General features: G+C 34.6%; 1 protein-coding gene across 2 annotated transcripts in view; it reads left to right on the top strand.

Annotated features, from left to right (window-relative positions):
- Sgcz (sarcoglycan zeta) overlaps positions 1-16,406 on the top strand; it is a 1,052,781-nt gene that overhangs the window by 615,880 nt on the left and 420,495 nt on the right. The window contains exon 1 of one of the 2 annotated variants that reach the window (XM_031339560.1): positions 2,955-3,075. The exons of the other annotated variant lie outside the window; for it this stretch is intronic. Coding sequence (XP_031195420.1) covers positions 2,965-3,075 — 111 coding nt within the window. The 5' untranslated portion in view covers positions 2,955-2,964. Of the gene's footprint in view, positions 1-2,954; positions 3,076-16,406 lie in introns of those variants that run through there. 2 annotated transcript variants of the gene reach the window in all.

The raw sequence follows: 16,406 nt of genomic DNA, 5'->3' as shown, positions 1-16,406 counted from the left end.
AAATGAAAAAAAACAAAAACAAAAAACAAAACAAAACAAGTGCAGAGGCAATTGCAGAAAAGCACAACCAATCTAAAGACTAAATTCCAGAGCCCAATTCCAACTGATACATATACAACCTAACTTGACAAAAGTTGAGAGCAGCAAAAGTCCACTCACATAAATGTTTAAATTGAAGGTTAACAGCATAATCATTTGGTTAAGCAACAACAGTAGGCTCACACAAGGCCTGTGATCATTCCAGTTAGCCTCTAGAGACCAGGTTACCACACCAAGCATAAATTCTCTTTTGTGAAGCATGCCTCACCTTCAAGCAGAAAAGAAGTGGGTGGTCTGGTTATTATCACTGTATTATCAGAATGTTTGGTTTCCTGACAGATCCATATTATTTTATTATTAATTATTTTATATTTTAGATAATAATATCATACATGATTTTCCCTTTCCTTTTTCTCCACCTGAAACCATCCCATGCACCCATTCTTGCTCTTTTGTAATCTTGTGGCCTATTTTTTCCCTTGGTTTTAAACTGCTAGACCTCATGTTGCCATTCTCCCAATATCTGTCAACTTCTTCTAGAATTGATGAATGAAGTAAATGTAACCAAATATTTACATTGAATTCTCAACATTGTATTTAGGACTTCTGAATTTGCCAAGCCTAATGAAGATTTACCAAGAAAAAAATCCTATTATATTCCTAAAATATCCTTTAAATAAACTTGATATAAGTTATAAACAGACGATATACATACTGTTACTTGAAATACAAGTTAGCACTATTCTAATCTGTTCTCAGGTAATTTCAATGAAATCCAGTACCTTTCTTATTGCAGCAATAACTGTGACATTATATAATATGGAAATAAAATTATATGTTAGTAAACAAATAAACAAAATATTACCATAGGCAAAAATTCTGGCTTATTCAATTCATAAAAGTATTTCCTTTTCATGTTATTTCAATATTAAGTGGAATTTGTATTTAAAAAGGCAACCATTGAGATCTTCAGATTGCATTGCCTAAAAATGAAATTATACGTAACTCATCAAAAATTTAAAAATATTTTCTAAAAGACGTATTTGACCCCTTCATTGCACAAAATAACATCAAGAATGAATTCATCCATTATCATAATGAATTTTAAAATGGAGTTATTTACTTTGCGTTTTTATCCCTGTTCCTTATCCACTTAAATCTAATTTCCAATACATTGTTGAAAGGGTTCCGTTATTAATTTGAGTTTGACAACCTTGAGAAAGGTTACGTGTGTGTGTGTGTGTGTGTGTGTGTGTGTGTGTGTGTGTGAGTGTGTGTGTGTCTGGGCGTGTGTGTGTATGTGTATGTATGTGATTATTTTAAGGACTAAAATATCCAAATGACAGGTGTATGTTGTTTCCAGTTAGTGCCTCTTTTAAAAGGGCTACAAGTAACTAGTAAATTGAATAGATTCTGCAATAAACTTCAGCCACATTTTCTTTCTTTCATATGAAGCATTTATATTAATCCTTTGAAAACCATTCTTTTAGAATCTGTGTTACTGTAATTATCTCTTGTGTGCACAGCACACATGGAAAGGATGTGCTTTTATTATTGACAGTAAACAATGATGTTGTAATCTTAGTTCCCATTATTTGAACTACATAAATTTTCTCTTGTTCCCTGGAATATTCAGAGAGTTGACCTTCGATCTTATAGTTGGAGCAGTGATTCTTGTATAAATGCATGATTCAGTTTGTAGCTGCAGACTTTAGTTTTTAATAATTATCCTAGTTAGGTTTCTTCTACAATGGTAAAACTTAGACCAAAAGCAACTTAGAAGTTTATTTCATCCTACTTTTCTGGGTAAGAAGTCCATGGCTGAGGGAGGCATGGCAGTAAGACAAGAATCTGAAGAACCAAGAGACAGAGCTGAAACAAAAATCATCTAGGACTGCTCCTTGGTATTAGCTTCTTCTCCATGCCTCTCTCTTTATTTTTAAGTTGTTAACATTTTCTCTTTAGACTAATTTTTTTATTTTACCAAAAATATTTTTTTTCATAAAATATATTATGATTATCATTTCCCCTCCCCCTACTTTTCCCATTTCCTTATTAGATTTTTGAGATTATAATAGAGTTGCATCTCAGTTCTTCCTTTGACTTATCCCTCCACACCCTCACAAAGACTAGTCTTTGCTCTATTTCAAATTTGCAGGCATTTTAAAAAAATTTATTAACTGTTACTTGGATTGTTTTTTATAAAAACCCAGGACTACATGAACATGAGTGGCTGCCTGTACTGGACTGTCCCTTTCCATACGATTCATCAATCCAGAAAATGGCCAACCAATATGCCCATAGGCTGGAGACAATCTTAAGTGATATCCCCTTTTTCTAGGTAATGACTCCAGTTTGTGTCACATTAACAAAACTCACAAGCACAGTAATACTGTACATTGGTTTTACTTTGAATTTTTTTTAACTTTTGTTTGCAATTCAAAATTATTAACATACTCTTCAGTTTTAAAATTCTTTATTGGAAATCTAACACACATATTGAATATTTTTAGTCTAATCTAACCCCATTTTGTCTCCTCCAGTTCCTCCCAATCTCCTCAATCATTTATCTATATCACTGTGGCTCTGAATTTCCAATTTTTATTTTTTCTTTTTTTTCTTTTGTTGTTTTGTTTTTGTTAAGTAGATTTTTTTTCTTAACATGAAAGACCATGTTAAAATGTAGATGCATAGAAGTTATAAATAATTCTTTCTCGTCTATGTTTCCTTCATTTAAGATTACTTTTGTAGTCTACCTTTAGAATGTTTTCTATTGTAACATTCTACTCCATTGCCAATAATCTCCCAAAGGAGTGTGGGTCCTTTCAGAATTCTGTTACCTCATCACAACACATAGTCAATGAGGAATCTCAAAGTCAAGATCATTCTCAGAGTTTATTACAACAGAATGATCCTATTCTCACAATGTTGTATAATTTCCTTATAATTCAATCGTCTCCATATTTCAAGCTCCTCACAGATAAGAACATCCATGTTTCTCCTACTGTGATCCAAGTGTCCTGTAAACCCACTCAGGTATCAATAGTTGGTCTTGGCATTATTTCCTGGCTAGCTAACTCATGGCACCACATTCCTCTCAACAAAAAAGAACACTACAGGTCGCATCTGACAATCTATTGAATGTGGTGCCAAAATAGAACTCTTTTATAATTTCTCTTCAGTAAGAATCAGTTTGTATCTTGTTCGATACTGAAAACGACATCCTAGGTATAACATTAAAAATTTTGATATATATCTCACTAAGTTTTAAAGAGTTAATGGAATAATGCATTTTACTAAACAGTAGGCAAAAATAATATTTGTGATTTCTCAGCTTTAGTTGGGCTGAACAGGCAAGGAAAGAAATTGAATTATTTTTGACACTGTCTTTCTCTTACCATAGGAAAAATACGATGTAAGTGTTTCACAGTCTTATTTTGACAACAGGATCAGCAGGTTGTATATTTGTAAATCTTTTCAGTATATAGAGTTGAACACTAACAGAAAATTGCACCTAGCATGAAAACAGAAAACAAAGACAGGACAAGACTGCTGAGCTCAGGGAATTAAGTCAAAGGGTAGAATTTATCAGAAATATGCTGAAAATTCACTTTAAGAACCTATACAAATAAAGAATATGCATTGTGTCTCAAAACTAACACAACACACACATTTGTGTGCAAAGGAATAAAAGAATTATATATAAATGACACTTGTTCTATCTCACAATAGGAACCTAGATGAAGGTACAAAATTTAATTTAAAAATCCTAAAATCATAGTAATGGCTTGTTTAATATCTCAGTTTTTTTTAAATGCTTGAAGTCACAGTCATTTTTTTTTAGACATTTGTATGCTTAACTTCCTTCATAGTATCATCCCCTTGGCCTCTCATACTCACCCTCCACCCTTGTAACATTCTTCCCAAAAGAGAAAAGAGAAAAAAAATCTTGTGGAAAGTGTACTGTGTCATAGTTTATCCCACAGTATCCCATTTTGCCCATGTTTCTTTGGTTGGAAGTGTTCACTGCAATGAGTCCTGGACCATGTTTGAAACCTCTAGCTTCTGTTGCACTATCAGTCCTGGAACCTTACTGGGATTTCTCTTGATTTCCTGTTGTTGCCCTGTGTCATGGACATCCTATAGTTTTGGATCTGTCAGCTTCCTCCCTTCATGTACTCTAGCAGTTCATCCATGGGGTAAATGTTGGGGTGGGCCAATTCAAAGTCCTGGATCTGAACTGGTCATCCTCCAGCTTTCCTGGGGCAAGCTCTCCTGCTCTAACAGAGAGTTGGCTCATCTGAGCCCATGCCACCAGGGCCAGATCTACAGTGTTGCCCAAGTGAGGTACAGGGCCCCATTTCTGGAGTGCTGCAGCAAATGAGGGCCTGAGACAACTCTCCTCTCTACAGCCCTTGTGGCTGGCTCACCTGAAACTGGAAACTAGGGCCAGCTCTAATTTGCTACCAGAAAGAAGATGCAAATCGGCTCTCTTGAATATTACAGCTAGTGACAACAAGAGCCAGTTCTCCTACTATCAGGACCCAGGGGTCAGCTCTCCTGCCTTCCAAGAGACAAGGGAGGTGAGACAGCATCTCTCAATCTCCCTCATCCTGGCCATCTCATAGCAGACTAGAAACTGGGCTGGCTTTCCTGAACTTAAGCCTTCTGGGCCAGCTCCCTTGCAGCCTCACATCCAAGGCTAACTGAACTGTGTTGCTCAGGCAAGGTACAACATCTGCTCTCTTGAATGCTACAGTGGGTGAGGGACAAGCACAGTACTCCTCCTCTCGTGATCTTAGCAAGTTATTTTGGTTTTGGTTTTTGAAATGGGATTTTTCTATTATGAAACTGTGACTGTTCTGGAACTTATTATGTGGACCATGCTTGCCTTGAACTCACAGATATCCACCTGCAGAATTAGCAGGGCTATTGGTGGAATCAGTGTACTGTTACCTCAAAGAGAAGTAAATGTGTCACATGGTCTTTATGTTAAAAGAAATGATAAAGTGTTAAGATGAAAATATGTTCCCAATTCAATTATGTAGTGATTTGAAGGTTTCTACTATGATCATTTAATTGAAGACACTGTTTTAAAGAAGGTCTAGATTCTCATTCATGTGTCTATGCAATCAACAGAAAGGTAATAGAGACTAATATAGAGAAATAGACTAATAGATGTGGACCTATGGCTAAATTCTCAATCAAACACAAGTGTCAAATTGACACGAGGATGTGTGGCTGGAAGCTTGCCACATAACTACAGCAAGAAAAGCAGAAATGTTAATTCTTAGATCATTTTCTAACAATGCAAATTTAAACAAGAAAATAGTATTAAGATGATCTAGTTAATAATATGCCTGAATGATTAAAGACTGCTTAAAGCTTAAGGTTTGGACATTGGAAGATACCATATGTGGCAGGTGTGATATGCGTGGAATTCTGGGTAACCTATGATTTAGTATTTAGATTTCCATGGGAGTGGGGAGGGAAATGAAGATTTTCCAGTACTTATTGGTTCCTAACTGAAACAGATATTTTATGTAAAGCAATCATTTTGTGTTTTTCAAGTGGGTATTGCTACTATTTCCAACACCACACTGCTTTAATTCACAAAGAGGAAATCCAACAAGCTGCAAACAGTTTATTAGAAATAATTTCTATAATCTTTTAGAGAATACAGAAATCCCCACTTATAAAACATGTTTGGTACACTAATTGTCACTCACTAATGGTGCAATGGCATTTCATCATGGATGATGAGTTATCACCCATCAAAAGGGTTCATCCAAATGCATCTATGCCTTCCTTCCTGGAATGACCTTTATGCTAACACTATCCTAGGTAGGAGACAGAACAAAGTTAGGATGCAGGCTTCCTCTTTACAATCCTGTATGTAATTGGGGAGGCTGTAAAAGTGTTTGCTAGAAGCCAGCCATAAAGATCTGTATCGGGGGCTATCAATCCATTAACATGAAAGGCTTACAAACACTGCTGGGCATATGCCCACCTATCATTATGACAGATACTAAGTGAGATAAAACCACAACCTGTCTGGAGGATTCAAAGTCCATCTATCTGAATGTGGCAGGTTTTATACCTCCTATTATTTAACACTGTGAACCGATGAGCTGCAAAGCCAAGAGCTGTCTTGACTTCCTGAACATGCACCCTCCATTCATTTTCAGTGGCTCTGTTTTTTCAATAGATGAGACAACTTACCTTTTTCTTCCTTCAGTAGAACTTATATATATACAGTTTGGTACAATTGCTATGTTAACAAGGCAAAAATGTGTTTTTTTAAAAAAACATGAGAATGATAATTTAATGTGCTTGTGATTAAGGCTTTGCCATTGTTTTTCCAATCAGATTTTAGAAGAAAAAAATGTATGTCTTTTTTTCTTTTTCCTATCTGTGTCTTACCAAGTCCAAGTAATAGAGTATCAAAGAGAGAATAGTATCAGCATTTAAAGATTTTTGAAAACCTTTAGGGTGACAGTGGGAAATTGCTTAAAGTCAACAGGCTTGTAATTGAACCCACAGTTCTCTCTTCCAGATGAATTATCCAGTTATAATACTTATTAAGGAACACTTAATTTTGCTTTCCAAAACCTGTTCTTCCCTAGTGTTGAGGGCTACAAAAGGGTCTATGTGTGCCTGCAGGTTTTTTTTTTTGGGGGGGTAGGTATTTATGTAGGTATACCCAGTCTCACAGACATTCTTATCTTGATAACTTATCAGATTCCAACTTTAAGGAAATACTTACTATTTAGACATATGTTTGGATAGTCAAGCATTCAACACTTATGAAAACTTGTATCATCCATAAGGCTATTTTAATGCATAGTAACAATGATTGGTAAAAGGGAGCAGCTTCTTGGATGTCTTGCTACTTCATAATTTCCTGCCAACAGACAGAATAAATATTTATTAGCTATTTTCAGGTACAATAGTCATACATGGCTACTTTTCAAAGTATGAAGAAATGTTAGATGCAAGGCTGGGAATATAGCACCATGGTAAATGCTTGCCTAACACATGCAAAAATCTAAGTTTAATGTGCAGCACCAAACTAACAAGCAAATAACTGTACCAGAATGGTTTAGTCCTATGTATATGTGCATAAATACTTTAAGGGTTCTGTTGATGATAATTATTCTGTATTTTTAACATGACAACCAGGTACTTAAATGTCTTGATTTAAACTATTCTGACTTAGAAATTATTCATGCTATATTTTACATACTACAGATATATTAATCTTTAGTTTGTTACTGATAAAACTTAAGAGAGAGAAAATAACAAATATTCTCTAACTGGCAAAATATTTGTTTTGTGCATAAGATTTTTCTAAAATAAATAATAATTCATCCCTTTTCAATAATTTGCATTATACAAATTTGTTTTCACAATATCATCTTGTTTATAAAGATAGGAGGTCAATGTCACCCAAAAGACAGAATGTCTACAAAGTGACAGAACTACTGTATGAGCTTAGCTTGTCTGAGTAGCATGCTCTTGATGCTACATTCTGTCCCTGTTTTTCAAGGGTATTCCCCAGAGGGATCATGTCAACATCATCTAGAATCTTATAAAGATGTAAATTCTTTGAGTCTCACTCTAAACTCTGATGATAGCAGTCAGCCATCTGCATTTAAGAAAACAACTCCTAAGTGACTCTTATAGATATCAACTCCCTAAAGTGCTATCTTATCAAATAATAACCTTCATGTTGATTTCAGCCTGTTCCCTTGAAGGCAAAATCTAGGAAAGAAATCTAATCCACTGTATTATCAAGTAGTATATCATTCAATAGACAAGTTATTTTTCAACAATATTGAATTTTTATTTTTCATTCTTTATCTTGTGTAGGTTGCTTAATGTTTGTCTTCAGGACATTTCAGTGTTTTGAAACAGGCAATCAAGACAGCAATCGTACTTTTCACATTGGAAATGGCTATATTGTATGAACAAAGGAAATTAATTTGTTTTCTTTGAAAACAGACATATTAATTTCTGAATGATGTTCCAACAAAGACCACAACTAAGTGGAATTAAACAACACAAATCAATTGTCTTACCGTACTTGGAGGTCACAAAGGTCCAGAAGTCATCTTATCTGCATTCCTACCAAAAACTAAAGGAAAGTCCTATGCTTTTGACTTTCCTGCTGTGATGTTTATGTGAATATATTTGGTAGTGGTCTGTTTTTACATCCTTCCAAACATCTGGTTCTGTCTTCAGGTCATTCATCCAGTGGCAGAAATAAACAAATAAAACCTGTAATAGATCCATACATGGTAGGCACTCTGGTTAAATGGATAAATCAAATACTTAATCATTGACAAATCCCATAATTGGGAAAGGAGCACTGTGAGGTGTATTGCTCTATGTTGCAGTGATTTATCTCTTTGCCAACTTGACAAAGTGCTATGCACCTTTCTGGGATGATGTCATTTCCTAGAGTAATGTTTCAACCCTTGAATTGGACTTATTGCATGGTCACCAATTAATGTTCATAGAAATATAGTGAGATGTTTATATAACATAAAATTTTCATGAAGGTTTCTTAGAATTTTAAGTAGAGAGGACTTTATAATTATTAGTCCTTAGTTTGTTTGCAGAAAATGGTATTTTCTTTCTTTTCTTTTTGATTTGTAGATACCATGGCTTCTTTAGAAAAAAATAAAAGTGGTTAAATCTAGTATGTATTTAAGGATTTAAAAATGTGTATGAGACACATTACTCAAAGGCAAATGGTAGAAAACAATTCTGAGGAGATAAAACTTGTCTACCGAAAAAAAATTAACACGGGGGCTGTAAAGCAGAATTATGAAAATAATTTTAGTATATACACTTCAATCTGTGTAGTACAAAAGGAAATCTAGAATTCTATACTGTAGAAAAATAAGATGTGAATGTCAATGCTAGTTTTAAAATTTAGCTATTAAAAATTATAAATAGTGATATAACCCAGAAAACATTTCATTGATGTTTTTGTTATTAATTTATGTGCAACATATCCAACACTCATAAATTTTAGATTGACGTCAGCACTAGGAATCAAAATACCAAGTATCAAAATAATCTCTGAATTGAAAAGTCAAAAATATTATATTTTGTAGTAATCTCAAAATCAGACAAATGGGAAGAAAGATTTTCCTGCACTTCATTTTAAAAAATTTTTTAATGACTTTGCTATCTTTTGTCAGATGATTTAAGAGCATTAACAGTATTTAAGACAGCTGCCTTTATTGGCCTTTTATAGACCACTGTTCCCATAATGGGTTAGTATTGCGTGCATCATAGGAAGAAACTGTATACCTCAGCTGCTGTCTTCCCTGAGGCTGTAATGAAGTCCCTGTAGTAACATAATTGTATCAACTTAGCAGGAAAGTAGAATTACAATTGACAATAAATAGAAAGCCAACAACTGCAGTCTCTGAGACATGCTGACTTAGGTCCTGTTGACTGAATGTCAAAGTGATTTTTTATTAGCTAAACTGTATTACCTCTAAATTATTTAACTTTCAAGTATTAAAATTATGTTGGAAATCTTATGGTTCTAGTGAGCACTTTAAATTTTGTATTTTACTCCCATCCATCATTTGTGAAGTGAACTGTAAAGCACTGATGGACTTTATCAATATACATTTATGCTATCATGAGATTCACCAAATATGAGCTCAATAATGAAAAGTAAATATTTCAATGCCTCCATCCTAGATTCTGATTCTGTTTTGTATATTTATTTCCAATTTAAAGGTAATGAATCTTTCTGTATTATAAACACTGATTTAAAGGACCTCTGAATGATTTCAACTAGGAATTTATAACCCAAGTGATAGTTTCCCTAGCATACACAATCACTATGCAAAGGAGAAGAATAATACCAAGTATTAAATGAATAACACAGAACTGGTTCACTGAGAGAGGACAAGAGTACTTAAAGTTAGGAATTTATAATAAATTAAATATTTAAAAATAATATTGCATAGCTATGAATGGGATGGGTTTTATTAGGTATGGTTCTATTATTTGTGGTTCGTATGAAGAAAGAAAACAAATCTGACTAAAAACCACACTGGGTTTGGAAATGGTCTTTGTCTTTAGTCCCTCCTCTTATTTAGTAGTTCATAACTTTTAACGAGTCTTAGGAATTTCAGTTTGGTGATAATATTGATTGCAGAATGTTTTTGAAAAGCAAAGCATTTCATAAAGAACTGTGTGAATACATGAATAATTAATAATTTTATAAACAGCATAGAGAAAACTTATGTGTTATCTGATTTTAGAAATTATTTCTTTAAATAGGGCAAAAAATCCATAAAGTAAAAGAAAACAAAGGCCTGTTTGAATACATGAATGATTAAGAATTTTAAGTATATTATATAGTAATTATTTTGACTTTTTATTTTTAAGAACATAACATAGTTGTAATTTTAAAGATTGTAAATGTAGTTCTCCCTCCATTTCCTGCCTCCAAATGTTCTCATGAACACATGCTGCATTCTTTCAATTCAGATACCTTGCAGCATTAATTCTTTATATATAGCTTCCCCAGTTTGTATGTTACTTGTGTGTATATTTTCAGGACTGACAATTTGGTATTGGATAACCAATTGGTGAGATTTTCCCTGGAGAAGACTACCACTTCTGCCCCTAATATTCCTAGGCTGCCCCTAGTTCTTTGTGTAGGGTTTCAACCTCATTGGCTTTTCCTTTCTCACCTTATTGTGTCTGTTTATACTGTCCTTCTTCAGCTTATATTTGTGCAGTAATGACAGTGAGACACAATCTCACAGTAAACTTCTTAGGGTATTTCTGCCCCTCTTCAGCAATGTTCTCTGAGCCTTAGGTATGGGAATAATTTGTAGATAATTACTTGTGCACATTGGGACTAGACTCCACCTCTCTGCATTTTGAAATGGCTTTCGTTTTCTGTAGTAGTCTCTCTCTCTCTCTCTCTCTCTCTCTCTCTCTCTCTCTCTCTCTCTCTCTCTCTCTCTCTCTCTCTCTCTCTCCAAAAAAGAAGTTTCTTTGATTAGAAGTAAGGACCCCAATTATCTGTGAGTATAAGGAAAAATGGATTATTAGGTTACTCTGATTTAATAGTTGTAGATTCTCCTTTAGGATCCATGACTTGTACTTTCCATAAATAGTGAGGTTTCCCTCCAGTGATAGAAGGTACATCCTTAATGCCAAATGCCAAATGCACTATGTACTTCTGGAACAGGGTATAGAGACCCCCTGAGCTGGAACAGACCTAAATGTTCCCTCTTAAGGACAAACTTTCATTGGACCAGAATGTACTATGCAAGCTATCAAGAGAGGGAGAGAACTAACAGTCTTTCCCAACAATGACACCAAGAACCGTATCAATAAAGAGCATGGTAAAACAACACTAAGGGTTCATGAATACATTGGCAGTGACTGTCAACTCTAATAGGATTCAGTGCCTGGTCAAGAATAGTGAAACCATGCTTTGTACTGAGAACCTAGCTAACTACTCAATGTATAATTAATTTTTCCATTATGTCTTCTAAGGGAATAGGAATTCACATAAGCTTTTCTTCTTTTGGTTTTTTCTCCTGAACTGTAGTATTAGAACTCTAACTCAGAGCACTGCACAGGTGAGGAAAATCACTGTTTCTAAGCTACACTCCTAGCAATTAAGAATTTTTAATAATTTGTCATGTGCTGTTCTATTTTTAGAAAATATGATGGCAATTTCTGGTTGTCAACTTGGCTACATCTGGAATTAAGAAAAATCCACTTGTTTGGTTGCAACCATGTCTTAGTCAGGCTTTCTATTCCTGCACAAATATCATGATCAAGAAGCAAGTTGGGGAGGAAAGGGTTTATTTGGTTTACTTCCACATTGCTGTTTATCACAAGGAAGTCAGGACTGGAACTCAAGCAGGTCAGAAAGCAGGAGCTGATGCAGAAGCAATGGAGGGATATTTCTTACTGGCTTGCTTCTCCTGGCTTGCTCAGCCTGCTCTCTTATAGAACCCAAGACCTCCATCCTAGGGATGGCACCACCCACAAGGGGCCCTACCCCCTTGATCACTAACTGAGAAAATGCCCCACAGCTGGACCTCATGGAGGCACTTCCCCAACTGAAGCTCCTTTCTGTGATAACTCCAGCCTGTGTCAAGTTGACACACAAAACCAGCCAGTACAAACCATAAAGGAGTTTTCCTTAATTAAATCATTTGATGTAGGAAGATACACCTTTAATACAGAACTTTTGAGGAGTGGGAAGGTACACTTTTAATCTAGGCCATAACTTCTGCTTGTAGCCTGTGTAAAAGGCATGGAATACAAAAGCCTCTCTTTTCTAGTTTGAACCAGCTTTCACTGGTATTATAACCTACTTCTTTGGGATTCTGGTATGTACTGTAGACCAAGTAAGACATTCTGCTTCACTGACTGAGCGGTTACTGGATTACTGGATTCTCTGTTGGTAGACAGTCATTGTTGGACTAGCTGGACTGTAGATCTATCTATATCTATCCATCAATCTATCCATCCATCTATCCATGTATTTATGTATGTATGCATGTGTGTGCCTGTCTGTCTATTAATGTATTATCTATTTGTGTGTGTGTATGTGTGTATTTTATTCTATAATAGGTTTGAAGACCTCTGGTAAGTACAGGAAGTAAATTTAAGCTTTTAAATTCCTAAATTCATTTGGCTAATATATATTAATTACATCCATTAATCAAACTTAAATTGATACTCACCCCCTATCCTATAATTATGGTCTGATAAAAATTCCCTTTCTTTATCCACTCAATCCCAACTCATTAGCCTTCTAAACTTCTATTATTCATAACTAAACACTCAAGTAACATTTTTTACATGTGAGAGAGAAGATAAATTCATGCCTTTCTTTGTATGACTTATCTAAGAAAAATCATCCAATTCCACCCATTTTTTTCTGTAAAGAAGACTATATTCTACTTTATGAATATTCTGTTGTCCACATATAGAACATATATTTTATCCATTCATCCATGCCGCATATCTATGCAGCTTAGTTGGCTCGTTTAGGTACAGAAAATAATGTTCCCATAAATCTGGGTATACATACATTCATATGCTGATTTAATTTCATTTGGATATATGTGAAATATGCATTACATTTTCAAATATCTAGTACAAAATTTGTATCATAATAATATAAAACAACACATAAAAACAATGCAAGGAAAAAATAAAAAATATCTAAAACAATGGGCTTGGTGATCTGAAATATGCTTTTGAATTGTAATAATTCTCCAGAATACCTTACTACAGTGATGTGGCCATAGTAAAACAAAAGATATGATTTTTCAACTAACTAAACAATCTGATATAACTCATATAATTTTGAAATTTACTGTTTTTCAAAAAATAAAAATATAGGTATAGATGACCCATCACTTGAAATTTTTAAAAGTGACATTTTCTGAATTGCAATTTATAGTTCAAGGAAATCAGTTATTCTCATACTGTTTTTGCTTATTTTTAATGTTTTCTTCTATTTCATTTTATGTACATGATTGTTATCTGCATATAAATATTTTGCTTTTATGTTTGTACATGCATCAAAATATGTCTAGTAAAAGGATATCAGATAATTGTGAGTTACCATGCAGGTGCTGAGAGTCAAGGTCAAGTCCTCTGCAAGAGCAACAAGTGCTCTTAACTACTAAGCAGTCTTTCCAGCCCCAGTCTTGCCATTCATTTAGTTGATTTCTCCTAATATACTGTGAGCAGTTTAAATCTTCATATTAGCAAGTACTTACTGAATAAATTAAAGGTGTGAAAATGCTCAATTATTATTGGGTGGTACAATGTTCTTATCTGACAGTGCTCCGCATGTACTTGAAAGTGAGCTCTGCACATATGCAGGTGTGAAGGTAGAGGCGTGGCACACTAAGCAGTCTGATTGACCGCTGAGTTAGTATGTTGGCTGGCCCTTTCCATTAGTTCATTCTTAGCACTAGTGGGAAAAAACCCAAATAGTTCTATATTATTACCTTTTCTTCACATTAAAGCCCGGGTTTTTCTTGGACAAAAGCTTTTAATGCAAATGTGTACTCTGTTTTCTTTAAGCCAACTAGGCTAACTAACTTTGCAATTATAAATTCAACTTTTATCAGTAAGATAGATATAGATAGATAGATAGATAGATAGATAGATAGATAGATAGATAGATAGATAGATAGGATAGACAGATTGAAAGATAGAGTTTTCTTTTCAATCTGGGATATGTATCATCTTCTCAATGACCCTTGCTCTGATCTCTGAGTTACCATTAGGTTGTCTTTTCAGGGTTAGACTTGACTTTAGAGTTTGTTTGTAAGTCATGGTCAATCATAGATAAAATTTCCTTTCACTCTAAATGCACACATACACACACACACACAGACACACACACACACACACACACAGAGAGAGAGAGATGCAGATATATATATATAGATAGATAGATAGATAGAGAGAGAGAGAGAGAGAGAGAGAGAGAGAGAGAGAGAGAGAGAGAACAAATAAAACAAGAAGAACTAAAATCTTTGCAAACCTTATCTCAGGTTAGGGAATCTTCAGCTCCAAGACAATGTCATTTCTGTCCCATACATCACAGTCTTAGTCATTTCTTTGTTGTTACCACCCCCAAAAACAACTACTAGCAGACAAAGTTTGTCTGTCTATTCTAAAGAGCATCCATAATGGCAGGATGGCATGGCAGCAGGTGGTAAGAGAAGGAATCTGAGATCACATTTTCAACACTCACAGAGAACAGAGAAGCACCTGTAAGTGAGGTGAGGTCATACACTCTCACAGCCCACCCCAGTGATGGGCTCCCTCCAGCAAGGCTTCATACACCTTCTACTGTTCCCCAATTTCCTTACAAAGTGCCACCAACTTTGGGCCCAGTGTTTAAACTCGAGCCTGTAGAGGATCTTCACCACACCCCACTACAGTCTGTAATCAGCATTGTCTCTAATGTTATTACTCTTTATAAGCATCAGGGCCATTTTCTATAACTAAAAATGTCTTCAGATTTTAAAAAACAGATGTGGGCTGATTGTTTATTACCAAGTTAAATATACAATTAATACGCAGCCCAGCAAGCAGCATTGCTAGATGTTTACCCCAGGGAAATGGAATCATAGATCCATACAAAACAATTTATATGAATATTCATAACAGTTTTATTTATAGTCACTAAACCTGGAAGCAAGCCCAACTTCTGTCAACTGATGAATGAGTAAGCAAATGGTTCTATTTTCATTTTACTTAGCAAGTAAAAGAAAATGCCCAATAACATGGATACATTTCAAATTCATGTACGCCAAAAAAAGAAACTGGAATCCGAAGAGTATGCGATAGTGTAGACGACAATCTTCAATAAAAAATGTTACGACATTGAGGCAGGGGACAGATATTGCAACAAGACCATAAGCTTAGCATGCATGAACCTTGGATTCAGTGTAAATATTAGATTTAAAATTTTGAAACAAAAAATAAGAAAGGTTAAAACAAAAACAATTTCTAGTAACTGAACAAAATCTCCAGGGACAGAGAACAAAATTGTTGGTCCCATGGATGAGACTCTATAGAGGAATAAGGGAGTTTAGAATAGATACTGTGTCTATCTTTGCAACAATGGTTACATAATTATATGCATTTGTCAAAGCTCATAGAACCATACCATGAAAGTTTTGAATACAACTCTGTGATTTGTAACTCAAGAGTTATAAAACAGATATAAACAAAATCATAACTACTGACACCTGTATTTTATATTAAATACATTTCCACTAAATTCTGGAGCTATTAGGTATAGAAGTACTATTTTAATGTGAAAGTTTTAATGGCTATGAATACTACATGAATCTTTTTTTTTTTTTTTTTGGTCTCATCATTTTAGAGCCCTTAATTTTGAAAGTTAGAAATAAAATAGTTTGGGATGGGTGGGTAAAAACATTTGCTGCCAAGCCTCCAACTGAGTGTGATCTGTGAGAGCCAGGATGGTAGAAGCTGAGAATTCACCCCTACACATTATCCTCAAATCTTCACATCCCTGCTGTGATGTAAGTGCATTCACACCCCACCATGCACAAATAAATAATAAGTAAATAAATGTAATAAATAAAAAGAAAAGAAGAACACATTAACTGGACGCACAAAAAACCCCCAAACAGATAGTATCCAATTTATTTTCAATATATAATTATTTTAATTAAAATATAGTCAAATATTTCATGCCCTTAATTTTTTTATTAGATATTTTCTTTATTCACTTCTTCTTGAGTTCCTTGTGGAATGTGGGTTGTTCTTCCTGTATTCCAGACTTCTGCACTAATAAC

This window comes from Mastomys coucha, unplaced genomic scaffold (assembly GCF_008632895.1).
Source record: "Mastomys coucha isolate ucsf_1 unplaced genomic scaffold, UCSF_Mcou_1 pScaffold22, whole genome shotgun sequence".
NCBI classification, from domain to species: Eukaryota; Metazoa; Chordata; class Mammalia; order Rodentia; family Muridae; genus Mastomys; species Mastomys coucha.
The sequence above is the reverse complement of the archived record's forward strand: the minus strand, read 5'-3'. Positions and strand labels throughout refer to the sequence as shown.